The following is a 24,329-nucleotide window of genomic DNA, read 5'->3' on the forward strand; positions in this document are numbered from 1 at the left end:
GAAGCAGGGAGAGGAGGTGTTGATGATACTGAAGCAGGGAGAGGAGGTTGTTGGATGATACTGAAGCAGGGAGAGGAGGTTTTGGATGATACTGAAGCAGGGAGAGGAGGTGTTGGATGATAATGAAGCAGGGAGAGGAGGTGTTGGATGATAATGAAGCAGGAAGAGGAGGTGTTGGATGATACTGAAGCAGGGAGAGGAGGTTGTTGGATGATACTGAAGCAGGGAGAGGAGGTTGTTGGATGATACTGAAGCAGGGAGAGGAGGTTGTTGGATAATACTGAAGCAGGGAGAGGAGGTGTTGATGATACTGAAGCAGGGAGAGGAGGTGGTGGATGATAATGAAGCAGGGAGAGGAGGTTGTTGGATGATACTGACGTCAATAGGAAAGAAAAGGGGGGCTGATATTCTAATGCTCATACCTACTGATCACATCGCGGCTCGCACATTCTTTCTGTCCCTCCCTTTCACTCCCTACAGAACAGAACTGAACAGAACAGAACTGAACGAAACAGAACTGTACTGAGGGAGATCTGTGAATCTCCCGTGAATCTGCAAACAGAAAATGAGAATGAGGGATTGAGATAATGTAACATGTAGACCGTGGTGTAATATGTAGACCGTGGTGTAACATGTAGACCGTGGTGTAATATGTATACTGTGGTGTAATATGTAGACTGGGGTGTAATAGACTGGGGTGTAATATTTAGACTGTGGTGTCATATGTAGACTGTGGTGTCATATGTAGACTGGGGTGTAATAGACTGGGGTGTAATAGACTGGGGTGTAATAGACTGGGGTGTAATAGACTGGGGTGTAATAGACTGGGGTGTAATAGACTGGGGTGTAATAGACTGGGGTGTAATAGACTGGGGTGTAATAGACTGGGGTGTAATATGTAGACTGGGGTGTCATATGTAGACTGGGGTGTAATAGACTGGGGTGTAATATGTAGACTGGGGTGTCATATGTAGACTGGGGTGTAATAGACTGGGGTGTAATATGTAGACTGGGGTGTAATAGACTGGGGTGTAATATGTAGACTGGGGTGTAATAGACTGGGGTGTCATATGTAGACTGGGGTGTAATATGTAGACTGGGGTGTCATATGTAGACTGGGGTGTAATAGACTGGGGTGTCATATGTAGACTGGGGTGTAATATGTAGACTGGGGTGTAATAGACTGGGGTGTAATATGTAGACTGGGGTGTAATATGTAGACTGGGGTGTAATAGACTGGGGTGTAATAGACTGTGGTGTAATATGTAGACTGTGGTGTAACATGTAGACTGGGGTGTAATAGACTGGGGTGTAATAGACTGGGGTGTAATAGACTGGGGTGTAATAGACTGGGGTGTAATAGACTGGGGTGTAATAGACTGGGGTGTAATAGACTGGGGTGTAATAGACTGGGGTGTAATATGTAGACTGTGGTGTAACATGTAGACTGGGGTGTAATAGACTGGGGTGTCATATGTAGACGGGGGTGTAATAGACTGGGGTGTCATATGTAGACTGGGGTGTCATATGTAGACTGGGGTGTAATATGTAGACTGGGGTGTCATATGTAGACTGGGGTGTAATAGACTAGGGTGTAATATGTAGACTGGGGTGTCATAGACTGGGGTGTAATATGTACATTTCACAAGTAACCCCATTCCTTTACACTGATAGGTCAATAGATTTCATGTTGACTTAGTTTTTGTCCCAAATGCACACCTATTCCCTTTAGACCAGAGCAGGGCTCTAAAGTAGTGCACTATATAGGGAATAGGGTTCCATAGGGCGCTGGTCTAAAGTAGTGCACTATATAGGGAATAGGGTTCCATAGGGCTCTGGTCTAAAGTAGTGCACTATATATGGAATAGGGTGCCATTTGGAACAGAATCATAGTGCTATAGTCCATATTCAACTTCCAGAGTGTCTTTGACAGGCAGTGAACTAAAACCCAGGGTTAGGTTATCACTTGTCCCTCTCTTATTTCTCTCTTTTGTTACTGACCAATTGAGTCTGGATTAGCCTCATTTAAAGGGGGATTGCGAATTCATCATGGGATTACCCCGAGTTTATCACACTGCTACCTTTAACCTATTCCCTACCACAGTAACGTATATACCAGGGCCGTAGCTCGTCTGGTTTATAGAGGGACAGTTCCTTCAGAATGTACATTTTATTCATTTAGCAGACAGTCTTATCCTGAACGATCTTATCCATTTACAGGAGCAATTAGGGGTAAGCGCTTTACTCAAGATTTTTTAAGATAGTCGGCTCTGGGATTTGAACCAGCGACCTTCCGGTTACTGTCCCGACGATATTTAACTGCTGCCCTTAAGTTCATTTATTTGCTACATGTTTTGCAGTGTTACTTTATTGCCTTGTTGCAAACAGGATGCATGTTTTGTAATATTTTGTATTCTGTACAGGTTTCCTTCTTTTCACTCTTGTCATTTAGGTTAGTATTGTGGAGTCACTACAATGTTGTTGATTCATCCTCAGTTTTCCTCCTGTCACAACCATTAAACTCTGTAACTGTTTTAAAGTCACCATTGGCTTCATGGTGAAATCCCTGAGCGGTTTCCTTCCTCTCCAGCAACTGAGTTAGGAAGGACGCCTGTATCTTTGTAGTGACTGGGTGTATTGATACACCATCCAAAGTGTAATTAATAACTTCACCATGCTCAAAGGGATATTCAACGTCTGCTTTTATATTTTTTACCCATCTACCACTAGGTGCTCTTGTTTACGACGCAATGGGAAAACCTCCCTGGTCTTTGTGGTTGAATCTGTGTTTGAAATTCACTGCTCGACTGAGGGACCTGACAGATAATTGTATGTGTCGAGTACAGAGATGAAGCAGTCATTTAAAAATCATGTTAAACACTATTAAGTGAGTCCGTGAAACATGAAACAAATTATGTGACATTTTTACTCCTGCAGTTATTTAGACTTGGTTGAATACTTATTGACTCAAGACATTTCAGCTTTTCATTTCGTATTCATTCGTAAACATTTTCGAAATACATAATTCCACTTTGATATTATGCGGTACTACAGTATTTGTAGATCGCTGACACAAAAAAATCATCCTGGAACACAACAACATGTGGAAAAAGTCAAGGAGTGTGAATACTTTCTGAAGGAGCTGTTCCACGGTCACACATACTGGCCTAGTCGGTGTCGTTTCTAGAGTTACAACGACCCAGTGGTGTACTGGACGGTAAACACACAGAAAAACTATCGCGTGGAAATGCATTGAGATTATAGGACGCTTTACTTTGTTCACAGCGAATGGTCATCAGCTTTTACCCACCTATTGTTTTACCACTACAGATTTGATCTATTCACTACCAAGGCTACGGCCACGGCATGCTTCAGGGGGGGGGGCGAAGGAGAAAGACCAAGACAAAGGGAGAGGGAGAAAGACAGAGGGAGAGGGAGAGGGGGGTGGAGCGAGGGAGAAAGACCAAGACAGAGGGAGAGGTAGAGGGGGGGGGGGGGGGGGGGGGGGCGAGGGAGAAAGACCAAGACAGAGGGAGAGGTAGAGGGGGGGGGGGGTGAGGGAGAAAGACCAAGACAGAGGGAGAGGGGGGGGAGTGAGGGAGAAAGAGAGAGGGAGAGGGAGAGGGGGGGGGGGAAGAGGGAGAAAGACCAAGACAGAGGGAGAGGGGGAGAGAATGGTGTGTGAGATAGAAAGGGGACACAGTGTCACACAGCAGGGAGCCACCCAACCCCATCACACACACACACACACACCCAACCCCATCACACACACACACACACACCCAACCCCATCACACACACACACACACACCCAACCCCATCACACACACACACCCAACCCCATCTCACACACACACACACACACCCAACCCCATCTCACACACACACACACACACACACACACACACACACACACACACACACACACACACACACACACACACACACACACACACACACCCAACCCCATCACACACACACACACACACACCCAACCCCATCACACACACACCCAACCCCATCACACACACACCCAACCCCATCACACACACACCCAACCCCATCACACACACACACACACACACACACCCAACCCCATCACACACACACACACACACCCAACCCCATCACACACACACACACACACACACACACACCCAACCCCATCACACACACACACACACACACACACCCAACCCCATCAGACACACACACACACACACCCAACCCCATCAGACACACACACCCAACCCCATCACACACACACACACACCCAAACCCATCACACACACACACACACACACACACACACACACACACACCCAACCCCATCACACACACACACACACACCCAACCCCATCACACACACACACACACACCCAACCCCATCACACACACACACACACACCCAACCCAACCCCATCACACACACACACACACACACACACACACACACACACACACACACACACAACCCCAACACACACACACACACACACACACACACACACACACACACACACAACCCCATCACACACACACACACACACACACACACACACACACACACACACACACACACACACACACACACACACACACACACAACCCCATTACAAACACACAACCCCATCACACACACACAACCCAATTACAAACACACACACACACGAACCCAACACACACACACGAACCCATCACACACACGACACCATCACACACACACACACACACGCACACACACGACACCATCACACACACACACGACACTGTCACAAACAAACACACACACACACACACACACACACACACACACACACACACACACACACACACACACACACACACACACACACGACACCATCACAAACACACACACACGACCCCATCACACACACGACACCATCACAAACACACACACACACACACACGACCCCATCACACACACGACCCCATCACACACACGACCCCATCACACACACAACACCATCACAAACACACACACACACACGACCCCATCACAAACACACACGTCCCAGTAGTAAACACTGTAGTTGGTGCCAGGAGAGGGCGTGAGAGAGAGGGAGCATCTCCTCAATATACCTGTTTGCATAAGACGAGACATGGCGCTGTGTGTGTGTGCATGTGCGGGCATGTGTGTGTGTGTTATTATTTTTGTATGACTGTGCGGGTGAGCTAAAGAGAGGAGAGGAGAGTAATAGTTCTGAGGAGAGGAGGTGGGTGGGTGGAATATCAATGATGTTGACACAGGAAGTTACTTTGGTCTCTTTAGTGAACCTCGGCAAGCAGATAAACAGGAACTTATTTTGGTCTTTACAGTGAACCTCTGTGGGCAGATAGAGCTACTGTGTGGGCGACAGCTCCATTCATACATCTGTCTCTCATGGCCCTCTCTCTCTCTCTCTCTCTATATATGTCTCTGTCTCTCTCTCTATATGTCTCTGTCTCTCTCTCTATATGTCTCTGTCTCTCTCTCTATATGTCTCTGTCTCTCTCTCTATATGTCTCTGTCTCTCTCTCTATATGTCTCTGTCTCTCTCTCTATATGTCTCTGTCTCTCTCTCTATATGTCTCTGTCTCTCTCTCTATATGTCTCTGTCTCTCTCTCTATATGTCTCTGTCTCTCTCTCTATATGTCTCTCTATATGTCTCTGTCTCTCTCTCTATATGTCTCTCTATATGTCTCTGTCTCTCTCTCTCTCTCTATATGTCTCTCTCTCTCTCTCTCTATATGTCTCTCTCTCTCTCTCTCTCTATATGTCTCTCTCTCTCTCTCTCTCTCTCTCTCTCTCTCTCTCTCTCTCTCTCTCTCTGTCTCTCTGTCTGTCTGTCTGTCTGTCTGTCTGTCTGTCTGTCTGTCTGTCTGTCTGTCTCTGTCTGTCTGTCTCTGTCTGTCTCTTTCTCTTTCTCTTTCTCTTTCTCTGTCTCTCTCTGTCTCTCTCTCTCTCCCGTACAGCCAACTGGATGTTCAGTGCATCGCGCCAACAGGTATAAACACCTCTCCGGCAAGAAGAAAGACGGGGCTGTATGTTTCATGATTAACGACTCATGGTGTAGTTGTAACAACAAACAGGAACTCAAGTAATTTTGTTCACCTGACCAAGAATTCCTCACAACCAAATGCCGACCGTATTATCTCCCAAGAGAACTCTCCTCAGTTAGCATCACAGTCGTGTATATTCCCGAGGAAACCAAGACGGCCATCAAGGAACTTCACTGGACATAAAGCAAACTGGAAATGTACTGTATATATATCCCTTATTCTCTACCTCTCTCTCTCTCTACCGCTACATATATATATATATATATATATATATATATATATACATATATATATATATATATATATATATATATATCCCTCTCTCGCTATCTTTGTCTGTCTAAAAATGACACAACAACATTAGTGATGGAGGGAAAAAATGGTGAGAAACGTAATACATATCGTATCGTCCCTGGTGATTCCCAGCCCGAAACAACATTGCAGATAGACAGCAGGACAGATGGGTAATATCAGCAATGAATCCATACCAGACTGAGAGACTAACCAGCAGCATACTGTATGAATCCATACCAGACTGAGAGACTAACCAGCAGCATACTGTATGAATCCATACCAGACTGAGAGACTAACCAGCAGCATACTGTATGAATCCATACCAGACTGAGAGACTAACCAGCAGCATACTGTATGAATCCATACCAGACTGAGAGACTAACCAGCAGCATACTGTATGAATCCATACCAGACTGAGAGACTAACCAGCAGCATACTGTATGAATCCATACCAGACTGAGAGACTAACCAGCAGCATACTGTATGAATCCATACCAGACTGAGAGACTAACCAGCAGCATACTGTATGAATCCATACCAGACTGAGAGACTAACCAGCAGCATACTGTATGAATCCATACCAGACTGAGAGACTAACCAGCAGCATACTGTATGAATCCATACCAGACTGAGAGACTAACCAGCAGCATACTGTATGAATCCATACCAGACTGAGAGACTAACCAGCAGCATACTGTATGAATCCATACCAGACTGAGAGACTAACCAGCAGCATACTGTATGAATCCATACCAGACTGAGAGACTAACCAGCAGCATACTGTATGAATCCATACCAGACTGAGAGACTAACCAGCAGCATACTGTATGAATCCATACCAGACTGAGAGACTAACCAGCAGCATACTGTATGAATCCATACCAGACTGAGAGACTAACCAGCAGCATACTGTATGAATCCATACCAGACTGAGAGACTAACCAGCAGCACAAGGAGGAAGATGGGACAGGACATCCTTCTATTGGTTCCTCTCTATAGCAACACAACTACAGCCCATCTCTCTCTCTCTCCCCTCTCCCTTTCTCTCTCTCTCCCCTCTCCCTTTCTCTCTCTCTCCTCTCTCCCATTCTCTCTTTCTCCCCTCTCCCTTTCTCTCTCTCTCCCCTCTCCCTTTCTCTCTCTCTCCCCTCTCCCTTTCTCTCTCTCTCCCCTCTCCCTTTCTCTCTCTCTCCCCTCTCCCTTTCTCTCTCTCTCCCCTCTCCCTTTCTCTCTCTCTCCCCTCTCCCTTTCTCTCTTTCTCCCCTCTCCCTTTCTCTCTTTCTCCCCTCTCCCATTCTCTCTTTCTCCCCTCTCCCTTTCTCTCTCTCTCCCCTCTCCCTTTCTCTCTCTCTCCCCTCTCCCTTTCTCTCTCTCTCCCCTCTCCCTTTCTCTCTCTCTCCCCTCTCCCTTTCTCTCTCTCTCCCCTCTCCCTTTCGCTCTCTCTCCCCCTTCCCATTCGCTCTCTCTCCCCTCCCTTCCTCTCTCTCTCTCCCCCTTCCCATTCTCTCTCCCCATCTCTCACCTGTTTTCCATCCAGTGTATAGACCCTCTTCACCACTCCAGAGTCCAGTTTGACGGCCTCCGTGATGTCGTTGAGGACCTGTTCGTATGAATGGGCCGTCTTCTTATTGAGGAGTATTCGTACAGCCTTCCTGGGCTTCACCCCGCTCCGCACCACCGTCACCAGCTTGGGCCGGATGAAATCCTTCACCCCCTGGTCCCGGGTGTCTGGAGGTCCGGACTTGGAGCTGCCCAGGGAAGGAGGCCCGCGGGCGGCCGCCGCAGACGAAGCTTTGACGTTCACAGACCAGTTGGGGTTGACGTTCTTGGTGTAGTCGAGCTTCTTGAAGACCTCGATGGAGCCACACACGTAGCTCTCGCCTGAGGAGGGGAGATAGAGGAGAGAGACAGGGGGAGGGGGAGATGGGGGAGAGAGACAGGGAGAAGGAGAGATGGGGGAGAGAGACAGGTAGAAGGGGGGGGGGACAGGGAGGAGGGGGGGGTGAAGGAGAGAGACAGGGAGAAGGGGAGGGGGAGAGAGACAGGGAGAAGGGGAGGGGGAGAGAGACAGGGAGAAGGGGAGGGGGAGGGGGAGATAGAGGAGAGAGACAGGGAGAAGGGGAGGGGGAGAGAGACAGGGAGAAGGGGAGGGGGAGATAGAGGAGAGAGACAGGGGGAGGGGAGATAGAGGAGAGAGACAGGGGGAGGGGGAGATGGGGGAGAGAGACAGGGGGAGGGGGAGATGGGGGAGAGAGACAGGGGGAGGGGGAGATGGGGGAGAGAGACAGGGGGAGGGGGAGATGGGGGAGAGAGACAGGGGGAGGGGGAGACGGGGAGAGAGACAGGGGGAGGGGGAGACGGGGAGAGAGACAGGGGGAGGGGGAGATGGGGGAGAGAGACAGGGAGAAGGAGAGATGGGGGAGAGAGACAGGTAGAAGGGGGGGGGACAGGGAGGAGGGGGGGGTGAAGGAGAGAGACAGGGAGAAGGGGAGGGGAGATAGAGGAGAGAGACAGGTAGAAGGAGAGATGGGGGAGAGAGACAGATAGAAGGGGGGGGGGGACAGGGAGAAGGGGAGGGGGAGAGAGACCGGGAGAAGGGGAGGGGGAGAGAGACAGGGAGAAGGGGAGGGGGAGAGAGACAGGGAGAAGGGGAGGGGAAGATAGAGGAGAGAGACAGAGGAGAGAGACAGGGAGAAGGGGAGGGGGAGATGGGGAGAGAGACAGGGAGAAGGGGAGATGAGGGAGAGAGACAGGGAGAGAGACAGGGGGGAGGGGGGGTGGGGGAGAGAGACAGTGGGAGGGGGGGATGGGGGAGAGAGACATGGAGAAGGGGAGGGGGAGATAGAGGAGAGAGACAGGGAGAAGGGGAGATCGGGGAGAGAGGCAAGGAGAAGGGGGGAGGGGAGAGAGACAGGGAGAAGGGGAGATGGGGGAGAGAGGTAAGGAGAAGAAGAGAGAGACAGGGAGAAGGGGAGGGGGAGATAAAGGAGAGAGACAGGGAGAAGGGGAGATGGGTGAGAGAGGCAGGGAAATTATTTGGAAATAGCCATGGGATGATTTTTAAATACCATTGAAGAAATGTATTAAAGCTACTTTTTAAGTTAATACCTGCAGTCAACATGTGCCATACGTTAATATTCAATATGTTAATATTCCATACGTTAATATTCAATATGTTAATATTCCATACGTTAATATTCAATATGTTAATATTCCATACGTTAATATTCAATATGTTAATATTCCATACGTTAATATTCAATATGTCTTATAAGTATTAAGTTAACTGTCTAACATGTGCGAAATGCCCTGCAGATGTGGATTTGGTTTGCTAATTTACTAGGTAGTTAGCTACCTAGCTAAATGGTTAGCGTCTTCCAAAATCCTGCTTTGCTTGGTAGAGAAACCCCTTTTGGATCATGCATGCAGCATTTTTTCAGTTACTTATATAACTTTATGAGCTAGGATGTCTGTCCTACAAATAGTTTAGGGCAGAGACTGTATAATAGGTTTTTGCAATGCGCTCACTAGCCTTTAGTTATTAACATTCTCTACGTGCTTTTACATGTAGTTGTTAGCATTGCTAACCTTCGGATTAGAGAGGCACAATAGGGTTTGAACATAGCGCACCTTGTGTTCAGCTTCCCTACGGTGAAGTGTGATGGGAGTTTAATGCTTTGGGGATGTTTTTCAGCAGAAGGGACTGGAAGACTAGTCAGCAAAGACGAACAGAGCAAAGTACAGACAGATCCTTGATGAAAACCTGCTCCAGAGCGCTCGGGACCTCAGACTGGGGTGAAGGTTCACCTTCCAACAAGACAACGGCCCTAATTCACACAGCCAAGACAACGCAGGAGTGGCTTCGGGACAAGTCTCTGAATGTCCTTGAGTGGCCCAGCCAGAGCCCGGACTTGAACCCGATCTAACATTTCTGGAGAGACCTGAAAAATAGCTGTGAAACAACGCTCCCCATCCAACCTGACAGAGATTGAGAGGATCTGCAGAGAAGAATGGGGGAGAAACTCCCCAAATACAGGTGTGCCACGCTTGTAGCGTCATACTCAAGAAGACTCGAGGCTGTAATCGCTGTCAAAGGTTCTTCAACAAAGTAAAGGGTCTGAATACTTATGTAAATGTGAAAAAATATAAAAAATATTAATATAAACCTATCTTTGCTTTGTCATTATGGGGTATTGTGTGTAGATTGATGAGGGGAAAAAAACATTTCAATCAATTTTAGAATAATCGTAACGTAACAAAATGTGGGAAAAGTCTAGGGGTCTGAATACATTCTGAAGACACTATATAACAATGTGGGTACGGCCCTAGTCTAGTCACCTCCTCTATGACAATGTGGGTACGGCCCTAGTCTAGTCACCTCCTCTATAACAATGTGGGTATGGCCCTAGTCTAGTCACCTCCTCTATGACAATGTGGGTACGGCCCTAGTCTAGTCACCTCCTCTATAACAATGTGGGTACAGCCCTAGTCTAGTCACCTCTATGACAATGTGGGTACAGCCCTAGTCTAGTCACCTCTATGACAATGTGGGTACGGCCCTAGTCTAGTCACCTCTATAACAATGTGGGTACAGCCCTAGTCTAGTCACCTCCTCTATGACAATGTGGGTACAGCCCTAGTCTAGTCACCTCCTCTATAACAATGTGGGTACAGCCCTAGTCTAGTCACCTCCTCTATAACAATGTGGGTACAGCCCTAGTCTAGTCACCTCTATGACAATGTGGGTACGGCCCTAGTCTAGTCACCTCTATAACAATGTGGGTACAGCCCTAGTCTAGTCACCTCTATGACAATGTGGATACGGTCCTAGTCTAGTCACCTCCTCTATGACAATGTGGATACGGCCCTAGTCTAGTCACCTCCTCTATGACAATGTGGGTACGGCCCTAGTCTAGTCACCTCTATAACAATGTGGGTACAGCCCTAGTCTAGTCACCTCCTCTATAACAATGTGGGTACAGCCCTAGTCTAGTCACCTCCTCTATGACAATGTGGGTTACAACCCTAGTCTAGTCACCTCCTCTATGACAATGTGGGTACAGCCCTAGTCTAGTCACCTCCTCTATGACAATGTGGATATGACCCTAGTCTAGTCACCTCCTCTATGACAATGTGGGTACGGCCCTAGTCTAGTCACCTCCTCTATGACAATGTGGATACAGCCCTATTCTAGTCACCTCCTCTATAACAATGTGGGTACGGCCCTAGTCTAGTCACCTCTATGACAATGTGGATATGGCCCTAGTCTAGTCACCTCCTCTATAACAATGTGGGTACGGCCCTAGTCTAGTCACCTCTATAACAATGTGGATACGGTCCTAGTCTAGTCACCTCTATAACAATGTGGGTACGGCCCTAGTCTAGTCACCTCTATGACAATGTGGGTACGGCCCTAGTCTAGTCACCTCTATGACAATGTGGGTATGGCCCTAGTCTAGTCACCTCTATGACAATGTGGGTATGGCCCTAGTCTAGTCACCTCTATAACAATGTGGATACGGCCCTAGTCTAGTCACCTCTATGACAATGTGGGTATGGCCCTAGTCTAGTCACCTCTATAACAATGTGGGTATTGCCCTAGTCTAGTCACCTCCTCTATGACAATGTGGATACAGCCCTAGTCTAGTCACCTCCTCTATAACAATGTGGATACAGCCCTAGTCTAGTCACCTCTATAACAATGTGGATACGGCCCTAGTCTAGTCACCTCCTCTATGACAATGTGGGTACGGCCCTAGTCTAGTCACCTCCTCTATAACAATGTGGGTACGGCCCTCGTCTAGTCACCTCCTCTATGACAATGTGGATATGGCCCTAGTCTAGTCACCTCCTCTATAACAATGTGGGTACGGCCCTAGTCTAGTCACCTCTATAACAATGTGGGTACAGCCCTAGTCTAGTCACCTCCTCTATAACAATGTGGATACGGACCTAGTCTAGTCACCTCCTCTATGACAATGTGGATACGGCCCTAGTCTAGTCACCTCCTCTATGACAATGTGGGTACGGCCCTCGTCTAGTCACCTCTATAACAATGTGGATACAGCCCTAGTCTAGTCACTTCCTCTATAACAATGTGGATACAGCCCTAGTCTAGTCACCTCCTCTATAACAATGTGGATACAGCCCTAGTCTAGTCACCTCCTCTATGACAATGTGGATACAGCCCTAGTCTAGTCACCTCCTCTATGACAATGTGGGTATGGCCCTAGTCTAGTCACCTCCTCTATAACAATGTGGATACAGCCCTAGTCTAGTCACCTCCTCTATAACAATGTGGATACAGCCCTAGTCTAGTCACCTCCTCTATGACAATGTGGGTACAGCCCTAGTCTAGTCACCTCCTCTATAACAATGTGGGTACTGCCCTAGTCTAGTCACCTCCTCTATGACAATGTGGATACGGCCCTAGTCTAGTCACCTCCTCTATGACAATGTGGGTACGGCCCTAGTCTAGTCACCTCCTCTATGACAATGTGGGTACGGCCCTAGTCTAGTCACCTCCTCTATAACAATGTGGGTACGGCCCTAGTCTAGTCACCTCTATAACAATGTGGGTACGGCCCTAGTCTAGTCACCTCTATGACAATGTGGGTACGGCCCTAGTCTAGTCACCTCTATGACAATGTGGGTATGGCCCTAGTCTAGTCACCTCTATAACAATGTGGATACGGTCCTAGTCTAGTCACCTCCTCTATAACAATGTGGGTACGGCCCTAGTCTAGTCACCTCTATGACAATGTGGGTACGGCCCTAGTCTAGTCACCTCTATGACAATGTGGGTACGGCCCTAGTCTAGTCACCTCTATGACAATGTGGGTACAGCCCTAGTCTAGTCACCTCCTCTATAACAATGTGGGTACAGCCCTAGTCTAGTCACCTCCTCTATGACAATGTGGGTACAGCCCTAGTCTAGTCACCTCCTCTATGACAATGTGGGTACAGCCCTAGTCTAGTCACCTCCTCTATGACAATGTGGGTATGGCCCTAGTCTAGTCACCTCCTCTATAACAATGTGGGTACGGCCCTAGTCTAGTCACCTCCTCTATAACAATGTGGATATGGCCCTAGTCTAGTCACCTCTATAACAATGTGGATATGGCCCTAGTCTAGTCACCTCTATGACAATGTGGATACGGCCCTAGTCTAGCCACCTCTATGACAATGTGGGTATGGCCCTAGTCTAGTCACCTCCTCTATAACAATGTGGATATGGCCCTAGTCTAGTCACCTCTATGACAATGTGGGTACGGCCCTAGTCTAGTCATCTCTATGACAATGTGGGTACGGCCCTAGTCTAGCCACCTCTATGACAATGTGGATACGGCCCTAGTCTAGTCACCTCCTCTATAACAATGTGGATACGGCCCTCGTCTAGTCACCTCCTCTATGCATTTAAGCATTGGATTAGTGTCATTTTATACATTCACTGTCTTCTAGTAGCTGAATTGTATCAATCTTGATGCAAATGACCGGCTACCATCTGACCTATTACAGTCCTTCCCTCTGCACAATGGGAGGAGTTAGTAGACCTACATCACAAAAACGATGTGCGGACGCTTCAATGGGGCAGAAGTCCATGTGTCGTTTCGATTCTGGATGGCCAAATAGCAGAACGATGGATTCATGTTGTTTTCAATAAACATTGGTAACTAAATATAATTTACATTTTGTTAACAAGCTAAGCCAACCCCGTCTGTTTTGTCCCATAGTTGTGCAGTGTTAATTTTGTTGCTAAACAACCAACCCATCAGTTTTGTTGCTAAACAACCAACCCGTCAGTTTTGTTGCTAAACAACCAACCCGTCAGTTTTGTTGCTAAACAACCAACCCGTCAGTTTTGTTGCTAAACAACCAACCCGTCAGTTTTGTTGCTAAACAACCAACCCGTCAGTTTTGTTGCTAAACAACCAACCCGTCAGTTTTGTTGCTAAACAACCAACCCCGTCAGTTTTGTTGCTAAACAACCAACCCCGCCAGTTTTGTTGCTAAACAACCAACCCGTCAGTTTTGTTGCTAAACAACCAACCCGTCAGTTTTGTTGCTAAACAACCAACCCGTCAGTTTTGTTGCTAAACAACCAACCCGTCAGTTTTGTTGCTAAACAACCAACCCGTCAGTTTTGTTGTTAAACAACCAACCCATCAGTTTTGTTGCTAAACAACCAACCCATCAGTTTTGTTGCCAAACAATCAACCCATCAGTTTTGTTGCTAAACAACCAACCCATCAGTTTTGTTGCCAAACAACCAACTCATCTACACTGAGTGTACAAAACATTAGGAACACCTGCTCTTTCCATGATATAGACTGACCAGGTGAATCCAGGTTAAATATATGATTCCTGTGGAATGCAACTTAATATTAGAAAGGTGTTCTTAATTTTTTGTACTCTCAACCATACTCTACCCAGAGAGAGAGAGAGAGAGAGAGAGAGAGAGAGATTTCCAAAGTAATTAAAGCATTATATTACCCTCTAGCAGTTGATCGGTGCTGGTGATCTTTTTGGTTCCGTCCGCGGAGTAAATGGTCCTGACGCCCTGCGGCAGATTCACATTATCAGACAGCGAGCGGGTTAGGTCCACCAGCAGCGCGTCAAACGACCGGAACCGCTCCACTGAGATGGCGTACACTATCCCGTTAAAGTAGCGGTCCCCGTTGCGGTAGAAGCGGACCTTCTTGGCCTTCTTCTCTGAGCTGAGGTTCTTGAGTGTCCGGGAACGGTAGAGGCTGCAGTGGGCGCTGTGTGTAGGGCTGGTCACCCCGTTCAGCCTGCTCCCTCCTCGGCTGTTCCGCTGCGCCTTATCCCGCTCGTCGAAATGCTCCAGCTCCATCGCACTGCCGAAGGTCACAAGCACAGCTACACTATCTAAATAAATAAATAGAAAATTAGGACGAAAAATGGAACCAACTAAACAAACATGTACAGTGATAATCAGAGATATTCCGGATAAAATGCGTAAAAATGGTGTCCAAACAACACGGGTTTTAGTTTCAATTAACCGGTTTGTCCAGAAAGCCGCGGTCTATCTCTGTTAGCCAGGACTAGTGTCCACGGTCTCAAAATAACTTGCTAATGACAGATTATGTATAGTAGGTTTGGCTAGGCATTGTGTGTCATGTGGTTGCAAGGGAAGCAGGGAATGAATGACGGGTCTTAGTCCGATAGCCATGTGCTTTCTGTTGCTGTATAAATATGTAAATGTAAGGCACAGAGACCAGAGCAGTCTCCGCTTGAACACACTCACTACCTATCCAAATGTTTACGAAGCCATTCGCTCTTCGATTGCAATTCAAACAAATTCAAAAATGATTAAAAAAAATATGAATATTACTTCTAAAAAAGATGTTTGATTGTGTTATTGTGTCCAATTGACAACATAGAGGTTTCTCATTGTCCAATACGTGCACGGAGATCACTTTCAACTGTTTCGAACAAACTGATCAACATTAGTGTCATATCAACGAATCAACAATGATTTTCTACCACAGTGACGGATTTGTGAATGACACCCTTCTGATAACGGTGCGGCAGGTAGCCTGGTTAGAGCGGTGGGCCAGTAACCGAACGGTTGCTGGGTCAAATCCCCGGTAGGTCGTCATTATTAATACAAATGTGTTCTTCAACTGACTTGCCTAGTTAAATAAAGGTTAAAATAACAGCTACATAGAGAAGGAAACGGCGAAATAGATAGAAGCGCTGCGTTTTTTTGCTTCTATCAACGCAGTAAATTATTGTTTTTCATAGTTTGCTTACCTACGTGATTCACTAAGGATTCGGTCGCCTCCAGTGTTGCTGCGTGTATTTTCCCCCCTGAAAATAGAAGAATGGGGTTCAGGAAACAGTAGCCAGTGAAGTGTAGACTCAGGACCGTTGCCTCTTTCCTGGCGGTTATCGGACACCGCAGTTATCACAGAACAGTTTTCCTTCTCCCCTCCACCACCATCACTACCAGTGAGTGAGTGTGGGTGTGCGTGCATGCGTGAGAGCGAGAGAGAGAGAGAGAGAGAGAGAGACAGAGAGAGAGACAGACAGAGAGAGAGTGAGAGAGAGAGAGAGAGAGAGAGAGAGAGAGAGAGAGAGAGAGAGAGAGAGAGAGAGAGAGAGAGAGAGAGAGCGTGGAGGCTGGGCACACCTCGGGCTCGTGCTACTGGCCCCGCACGCGCGCAGCACGCCCCCCCCCCCCCCCAGCTTTGAGCTGTCAGGGCTGCTTTAACCACGTCATTATCAATAAAAGGTGTCTGGACTAGAGCAGGATGAGGAGGAGTGTGTACCAGTACCTCCTGTGTGTAGCCTCCTGTACATTGACTCAGTACCTCCTGTATATTGACTCGGTACCAGTACCTCCTATATTTAGCTTCCTGTACATTGACTCAGTACCTCCTGTATATTGACTCGGTACCAGTACCTCCTATATTTAGCTTCCTGTACATTGACTCAGGACCTCCTGTATTTAGCCCCCTGTACATTGACTCAGGACCTCCTGTATTTAGCCCCCTGTACATTGACTCAGTACCGGGACCTCCTGTATATAGCCCCCTGTACATTGACTCAGTACCTCCTGTATATAGCCTCCTGTACATTGACTCAGTACCGGTATCTCCTGTATTTAGCCCCCTGTACATTGACTCAGTACCGGGACCTCCTGTATTTAGCCTCCTGTACATTGATTAGTTACCAGAACCTCCTGTATATAGCCTCTTGTACATTGATTAGTTACCTTACCTCCTGTATATAGCCTCATGTACATTGATTAGTTACCTTACCTCCTGTATATAGCCTCCTGTACATTGACTCGGTACCGGGACCTCCTGTATATAGCCTCCTGTACATTGACTCGGTACCAGGGCCTCCTGTATATAGCCTCCTGTACATTGACTCGGTACCAGGACCTCCTGTATATAGCCTCCTGTACATTGATTAGTTACCTTACCTCCTGTATATAGCCTCATGTACATTGATTAGTTACCCTACCTCCTGTATATAGCCTCATGTACATTGATTAGTTATCCTACCTCCTGTATATAGCCTCATGTACATTGATTAGTTACCTTACCTCCTGTATATAGCCTCCTGTACATTGACTCGGTACCGGGACCTCCTGTATATAGCCTCCTGTACATTGACTCGGTACCAGGGCCTCCTGTATATAGCCTCCTGTACATTGACTCGGTACCAGGACCTCCTGTATATAGCCTCCTGTACATTGATTAGTTACCTTACCTCCTGTATATAGCCTCATGTACATTGATTAGTTACCCTACCTCCTGTATATAGCCTCATGTACATTGATTAGTTATCCTACCTCCTGTATATAGCCTCATGTACATTGATTAGTCACCTTACCTCCTGTATATAGCCTCCTGTACATTGACTCGGTACCGGGACCTCCTGTATATAGCCTCCTGTACATTGACTCGGTACCAGGGCCTCCTGTATATAGCCTCCTGTACATTGACTCGGTACCAGGACCTCCTGTATATAGCCTCCTGTACATTGACTCGGTACCAGGACCTCCTGTATATAGCCTCCTGTACATTGATTAGTTACCTTACCTCCTGTATATAGACTCATTGTTGTTATATTTATTGTGTTACAATTTTATTTTATTTTTTAATTACTTTAGTTTATTTAGTAAATCTTTTCTTAAATCTATTTTCTGAAAACTGCATTGTTGTTTAAGGGCTATAAGGTCTACTACAACTGTTGTATTTGGTGCATGTGACTAATACATTTTGATTTGATTAGATCTGCTGATGTAAAACGAGATTCATAAATACATTTGATTAATTGTGTGTGTTGGAAAGGAGGAGTGTGTGTGTGTTGGGAAGGAGCTGGGCTGTTTTAAACATTTTATTTTGACTTACTATGATCTGCCTCAATCACAGCTGCAGTGAAGCAGTGCAGCAGTGGGGGGGGGGGGGGGGGGGGGCGATGGAGAGAGATGGAGGAGAAATGGAGAGAGAGATGGAGAGAGAGAGATGGAGAGAGAGATGGAGGAGAAATGGAGAGAGAAATGGAGAGAGATGGAGAAAGGGAGAGAGAGAGAGAGAGATGAAGAGAGAGAGAGAGAGAGAGAGAGAGATGGAGGAGAGATGGAGAGAGAGAGATGGAGAGGGAGAGAGATGGAGAGAGAGAGATGGAGAGAGAGAGATGGAGAGAGGGAGAGAGAGAGAGAGAGAGATGGAGGAGAGATGGAGTACGTAGGTGGTGCAATCTGACAGTAATGAAGTAGCTTCTACCCCCACCTATACCCCGAGCTATGTTAACAACCCACTGGTAGATTAGTGCCTACACACAGTCAATTATAGCCTGGTACAAGGCTATTATGCTTAAATTCTCTCTCTCGCTCTCGGTTTATCTCTCACTCACTCACTCACTCACTCACTCACTCACTCACTCACTCACTCACTCACTCACTCACTCACTCACTCACTCACTCACTCACTCACTCACTCACTCACTCACTCACTCACTCACTCACTCACTCACTCACTCACTCACTCACTCACTCTATTTCTCCTCCCTCTATTTCTCCTCCCTCTCTCAATTCAATTCAATTCAATTCAAGGGGCTTTATTGGCATGGGAAACATGTGTTAACATTGCCAAAGCAAGTGAGGTAGATAATATACAAAAGTCAAATAAACAATAAAAATGAACAGTAAACATTACACATACAGAAGTTTCAAAACAAAAAAGACATTACAAATGTCATATTATATATATGCAGTGTTGTAACAATGTACAAATGGTTAAAGCACACAAGTTAAAATAAATAAATACAAATATGGGTTGTATTTACAATGGTGTTTGTTCTTCACTGGTTGCCCTTTTCTGGTGGCAACAGGTCACAAATCTTGCTGCTGTGATGGCACACTGTGGAATTTCACCCAGTAGATATGGGAGTTTATCAAAATTGGATTTGTTTTCGAATTCTTTGTGGATCTGTGTAATCTGAGGGAAATATGTCTCTCTAATATGGTCATACATTGGGCAGGAGGTTAGGAAGTGCAGCTCAGTTTCCACCTCATTTTGTGGGCAGTGAGCACATAGCCTGTCTTCTCTTGAGAGCCAGGTCTGCCTACGGCGGCCTTTCTCAATAGCAAGGCTATGCTCACTGAGTCTGTACATAGTCAAAGCTTTCCTTAAGTTTGGGTCAGTCACAGTGGTTAGGTATTCTGCCACTGTATACTCTCTGTTTAGGGCCAAATAGCATTCTAGTTTGCTCTGTTTTTTTGTTAATTCTTTCCAATGTGTCAAGTAATTATCTTTTTGTTTTCTCATGATTTGGTTGGGTCTAATTGTGCTGTTGTCCTGGGGCTCTGTGGGGTGTGTTTGTGTTTGTGAACAGAGCCCTAGGACCAGCTTGCTTAGGGGGCTCTTCTCCAGGTTCATCTCTCTGTGGGGTGTGTTTGTGTTTGTGAACAGAGCCCTAGGACCAGCTTGCTTAGGGGACTCTTCTCCAGGTTCATCTCTCTGTAGGTGATGGCTTTGTTATGGAAGGTTTGGGAATCGCTTCCTTTTAGGTGGTTGTAGAATTTAACGGCTCTTTTCTGGATTTTGATAATTAGTGGGTATCGGCCTAATTCTGCTCACCAACCAAGACTTCACAAAATGGGACAAACACCAAATTGAGACTCTGCATGCAGAATTCTGCAAAAATATCCTCCGTGTACAACGTAGAACACCAAATAATGCATGCAGAGTCTCAATTTGGTGTTTGTCCCATTTTGTGAAGTCTTGGTTGGTGAGCGGACCCCAGACCTCACAACCATAAAGGGCAATGGGCTCTATGACTGATTCAAGAATTTTTAGCCAGATCCTAATTGGTATGTTGAAATTTATGTTCCTTTTGATGGCATAGAATGCCCTTCTTGCCTTGTCTCTCAGATCGTTCACAGCTCTGTGGAAGCTACCTGTGGTGCTGATGTTTAGGCCGAGGTATGTATAGTTTTTTGTGTGCTCTAGGGCAACGGTGTCTAGATGGAATTTGTGGTCCTGGCGACTGGACCTTTTTTGGAACACCATTATTTTGGTCTTACTGAGATTTACTGTCAGGGCCCAGGTCTGACAGAATCTGTGCAGAAGATCTAGGTGCTGCTGTAGGCCCTCCTTGGTTGGTGACAGAAGCACCAGATCATCAGCAAACAGTAGACATTTGACTTCGGATTCTAGTAGGGTGAGACCGGGTGCTGCAGACTGTTCTAGTGCACGCGCCAATTCGTTGATATATATGTTGAAGAGGGTGGGGCTTAAGCTGCATCCCTGTCTCACCCCACGACCCTGTGTGAAGAAATGTGTGTGTTTTTTGCCAATTTTAACCGCACACTTATTGTTTGTGTACATGGATTTTATGATGTCGTATGTTTTACCCCCAACACCACTTTCCATCAATTTGTATAGCAGACCCTCATGCCAAATTGAGTCAAAGGCTTTTTTGAAATCAACAAAGCATGAGAAGACTTTGCCTTTGTTTTGGTTTGTTTGGTTGTCAATTAGGGTGTGTAGGGTGAATACATGGTCTGTTGTACGGTAATTTGGTAAAAAGCCAATTTGACATTTGCTCATTACATTGTTTTCATTGAGGAAATGTACGAGTCTACTGTTAATGATAATGCAGAGTATTTTCCCAAGGTTACTGTTGACGCATATTCCACGGTAGTTATTGGGGTCAAATTTGTCTCCACTTTTGTGGATTGGGGTGATCAGTCCTTGGTTCCAAATATTGGGGAAGATGCCAGAGCTAAGGACGATGTTAAAGAGTTTTAGTATAGCCAATTGGAATTTGTTGTCTGTATATTTGATCATTTCATTAAGGATACCATCAACACCACAGGCATTTTTGGGTTGGAGGGTTTTTATTTTGTCCTGTAACTCATTCAAGGTAATTGGAGAATCCAGTGGGTTCTGGTAGTCTTTAATAGTTGATTCTAGGATTTGTATTTGATCATGTATATGTTTTTGCTCTTTATTCTTTGTTATAGAGCCAAAAAGATTGGAGAAGTGGTTTACCCATACATCTCCATTTTGGATAGATAATTCTTCGTGTTGTTGTTTGTTTAGTGTTTTCCAATTTTCCCAGAATTTGTTAGAGTCTATGGATTCTTCAATTACATTGAGCTGATTTCTGACATGCTGTTCCTTCTTTTTCCGTAGTGTATTTCTGTATTGTTTTAGTGATTCACCATAATGAAGGCGTAGACTCAGGTTTTCCGGGTCTCTATGTTTTTGGTTGGACAGGTTTCTCAATTTATTTCTTAGATTTTTGCATTCTTTATCAAACCATTTGTCATTGTTGTTCATTTTCTTCGGTTTTCTATTTGAGATTTTTAGATTTGATAGGGAAGCTGAGAGGTCAAATATACTGTTAAGATTTTCTACTGCCAAGTTTACACCTTTACTATTGCAGTGGAACGTTTTACCCAGGAAGTTGTCTAAAAGGGATTGAATTTGCTGTTGCCTAATTGTTTTTTGGTAGGTTTCCAAACTGCATTCCTTCCATCTATAGCATTTCTTAATGTTACTCAGTTCCTTTGGCTTTGATGCCTCATGATTGAGTATTGCTCTGTTCAAGTAGACTGTGATTTTGCTGTGGTCTGATAGGGGTGTCAGTGGGCTGACTGTGAACGCTCTGAGAGACTCTGGGTTGAGGTCAGTGATAAAGTAGTCTACAGTGCTACTGCTTCTCTCTCTCTCTCTCTCCATTTCTCTCTCTCTCCATTTCTCTCTCTCTCCATTTCTCTCTCTCTCCATTTCTCTCTCTCTCCCCATTTCTCTCTCTCTCTCTCCATTTCTCTCTCCATTTCTCCTCCATCTCTCTCTCCATCTCCATCTCTCTCTCTGGAGGATAGTGTTGGAAGGTTGGTCTATGGAGGATTAGAGATGGAAGATTAGTCTTTGGAGGCCAACCTTCCATCTCTATCCTGCAGAGATCAACCTTCCATCTCTATCCCCCAGAGACAAAACTTCCATCTCTATCCTCCAGAGACTAAACTTCCATCTCTATCCTCCAGAGACCAACCTTCCATCTCTATCCTCCAGACAAACCTTCCATCTCTTTCCTCCAGAGACCAAACTTCCATTGCTATCCTCCAGAAACCAACCTTCCATCTCTATCCTCCAGAGACAAACCTTCCATCTCTAACCGTCCATCTCTATCCTTCCTTCTCTAACCTTGGGTCAGGGTATGGGTCAGGGTATGGGTCAGGGTATGGGTCAGGGTATGAACTAGGTAGGGGTCAGGGTATGGTTCAGGGTATGGGTCAGGGTATGGGTCTAGGTATTGGTCTAGGTATGGGTAAGGGTATGGGTCAGGGTATGGGTCAGGGTATGGTTCAGAGTATGGGTTAGAGTATGGGTCAGAGTATGGGTCAGGGTATGGATCAGGGTATGGGACAGGGTATGGGTCAGGGTACGGGTCATGGTATGGGACAGAGTATGGGTCAGGGTATTTGTCAGGGTATGGGTCAGGGTATGGATCAGAGTATGGGTCAGAGTATGGGTCTAGGTATGGGTCAGGGTATGGGTCAGAGTATGGATTAGAGTAGGGGTCAGTGTATGGGTCAGGATATGTGTCAGGGTATGGGTCAGGGTCAGGGTATGGGCAGGTTATGGGACAGGTATGGGTCAGGGTATGTACAGGGTATGGGTCAGAGTATGGGTCTGGGTATGGGACAGAGTATGGGTCTAGGTATGGGTCAGCGTATGGGTCAGAGTATGGGTCTAGGTATGGGTCAGGGTATGGTTCATGGTATGGGACAGGGTATGGGACAGGGTATGGGTCTAGGTATGGGTCAGGGTATGGGTCAGGGTATGGATCAGGGTATGGGTCAGGGAATGGGTATGGGTCAGAGTAAAGGTCAGGGTATGGGTCAGGGAATGGGTCAGAGTATGGGTCAGAGTATGGGTAAGAGTAAGGGTCAGAGTATGGGTCAGAGTATGGATTAGAGTAGGGGTCAGGGTATGGGTCAGGGTATAAATATGGGACACGGTATGGGTTAGAGTAGGGGTCAGGGTATGGGTCAGGATATGTGTCAGGGTATGGGTTAGAGTAGGGGTCAGGGTATGGGTCAGGGTATGGGTCAGGGTATGGGTATGAATATGGGACAGGGTATGGGTTAGAGTAGGGGTCAGGTTATGGGTTAGAGTAGGGGTCAGGGTATGGGTCTAGGTAGGGGTCACGTTATGGGTCAGGGTATGGGTCAGGGTATGGGTCTAGGTAGGGTTCAGGGTATGGGTCAGAGTATGGGTCAGTGTATGGGTCAAGGTATGGGTCTAGGTAGGGGTCACGTTATGGGTCAGGGTATGGGTCAGGGTATGGGTCAGGGTATGGGTCAGGGTATGGGTCAGGGTATGGGACAGGGTATGGGTCAGGGTATGGACAGGGTATGGGTCAGAGTACGGGTCATGGTATGGGACAGAGTATGGGTCAGGGTATTTGTCAGGGTATGGGTCAGGGTATGGATCAGAGTATGGGTCTAGGTATGGGTCAGGTTATGGGTCAGAGTATGGATTAGAGTAGGGGTCAGTGTATGGTCAGGATATGTGTCAGGGTATTGGTTAGAGTAGGGGTCAGGGTATGGGTCAAGGTATGAATATGGGACAGGGTATGGGTTAGAGTAGGGGTCAGGGTATGGGTCTAAGTAGGGGTCAGAGTATGGGTCAAGGAATGGGTCAGGGTATGGGTCAGTGTATGGTTCAGAGTATGGGTTAGAGTATGGGTCAGAGTATGGGTCAGGGTATGATCAGGGTATGGGACAGGTATGGGTCAGGGTATGGGACAGGGTATGGGTCAGGGTACGGGTCATGGTATGGGACAGAGTATGGGTCAGGGTATTTGTCAGGGTATGGGTCAGGGTATGGATCAGAGTATGGGTCAGAGTATGGGTCTAGGTATGGGTCAGGGTATGGGTCAGAGTATGGATTAGAGTAGGGGTCAGTGTATGGG

At 46.5% G+C, this 24,329-nt stretch overlaps 1 protein-coding gene across 1 annotated transcript in view; it reads right to left on the minus strand.

Moving 5' to 3' along the window:
• Positions 1-16,400, minus strand: part of LOC129867894 (serine/threonine-protein kinase DCLK1-like) — a 45,416-nt gene extending 29,016 nt beyond the window's left edge. The window contains exons 1-3 of the mRNA XM_055941362.1: positions 16,137-16,400; positions 14,853-15,248; positions 7,882-8,240 (exon numbers count right to left, since the gene is read on the minus strand). Coding sequence (XP_055797337.1) covers positions 7,882-8,240; positions 14,853-15,213 — 720 coding nt within the window. The 5' untranslated portion in view covers positions 15,214-15,248; positions 16,137-16,400. The remainder of the gene's footprint in view (positions 1-7,881; positions 8,241-14,852; positions 15,249-16,136) is intronic.
• Between the last annotated feature and the right edge of the window lie 7,929 nt (positions 16,401-24,329).

The sequence above is a fragment of the Salvelinus fontinalis genome, chromosome 13 (assembly GCF_029448725.1).
Source record: "Salvelinus fontinalis isolate EN_2023a chromosome 13, ASM2944872v1, whole genome shotgun sequence".
Taxonomy (NCBI): Eukaryota; Metazoa; Chordata; class Actinopteri; order Salmoniformes; family Salmonidae; genus Salvelinus; species Salvelinus fontinalis.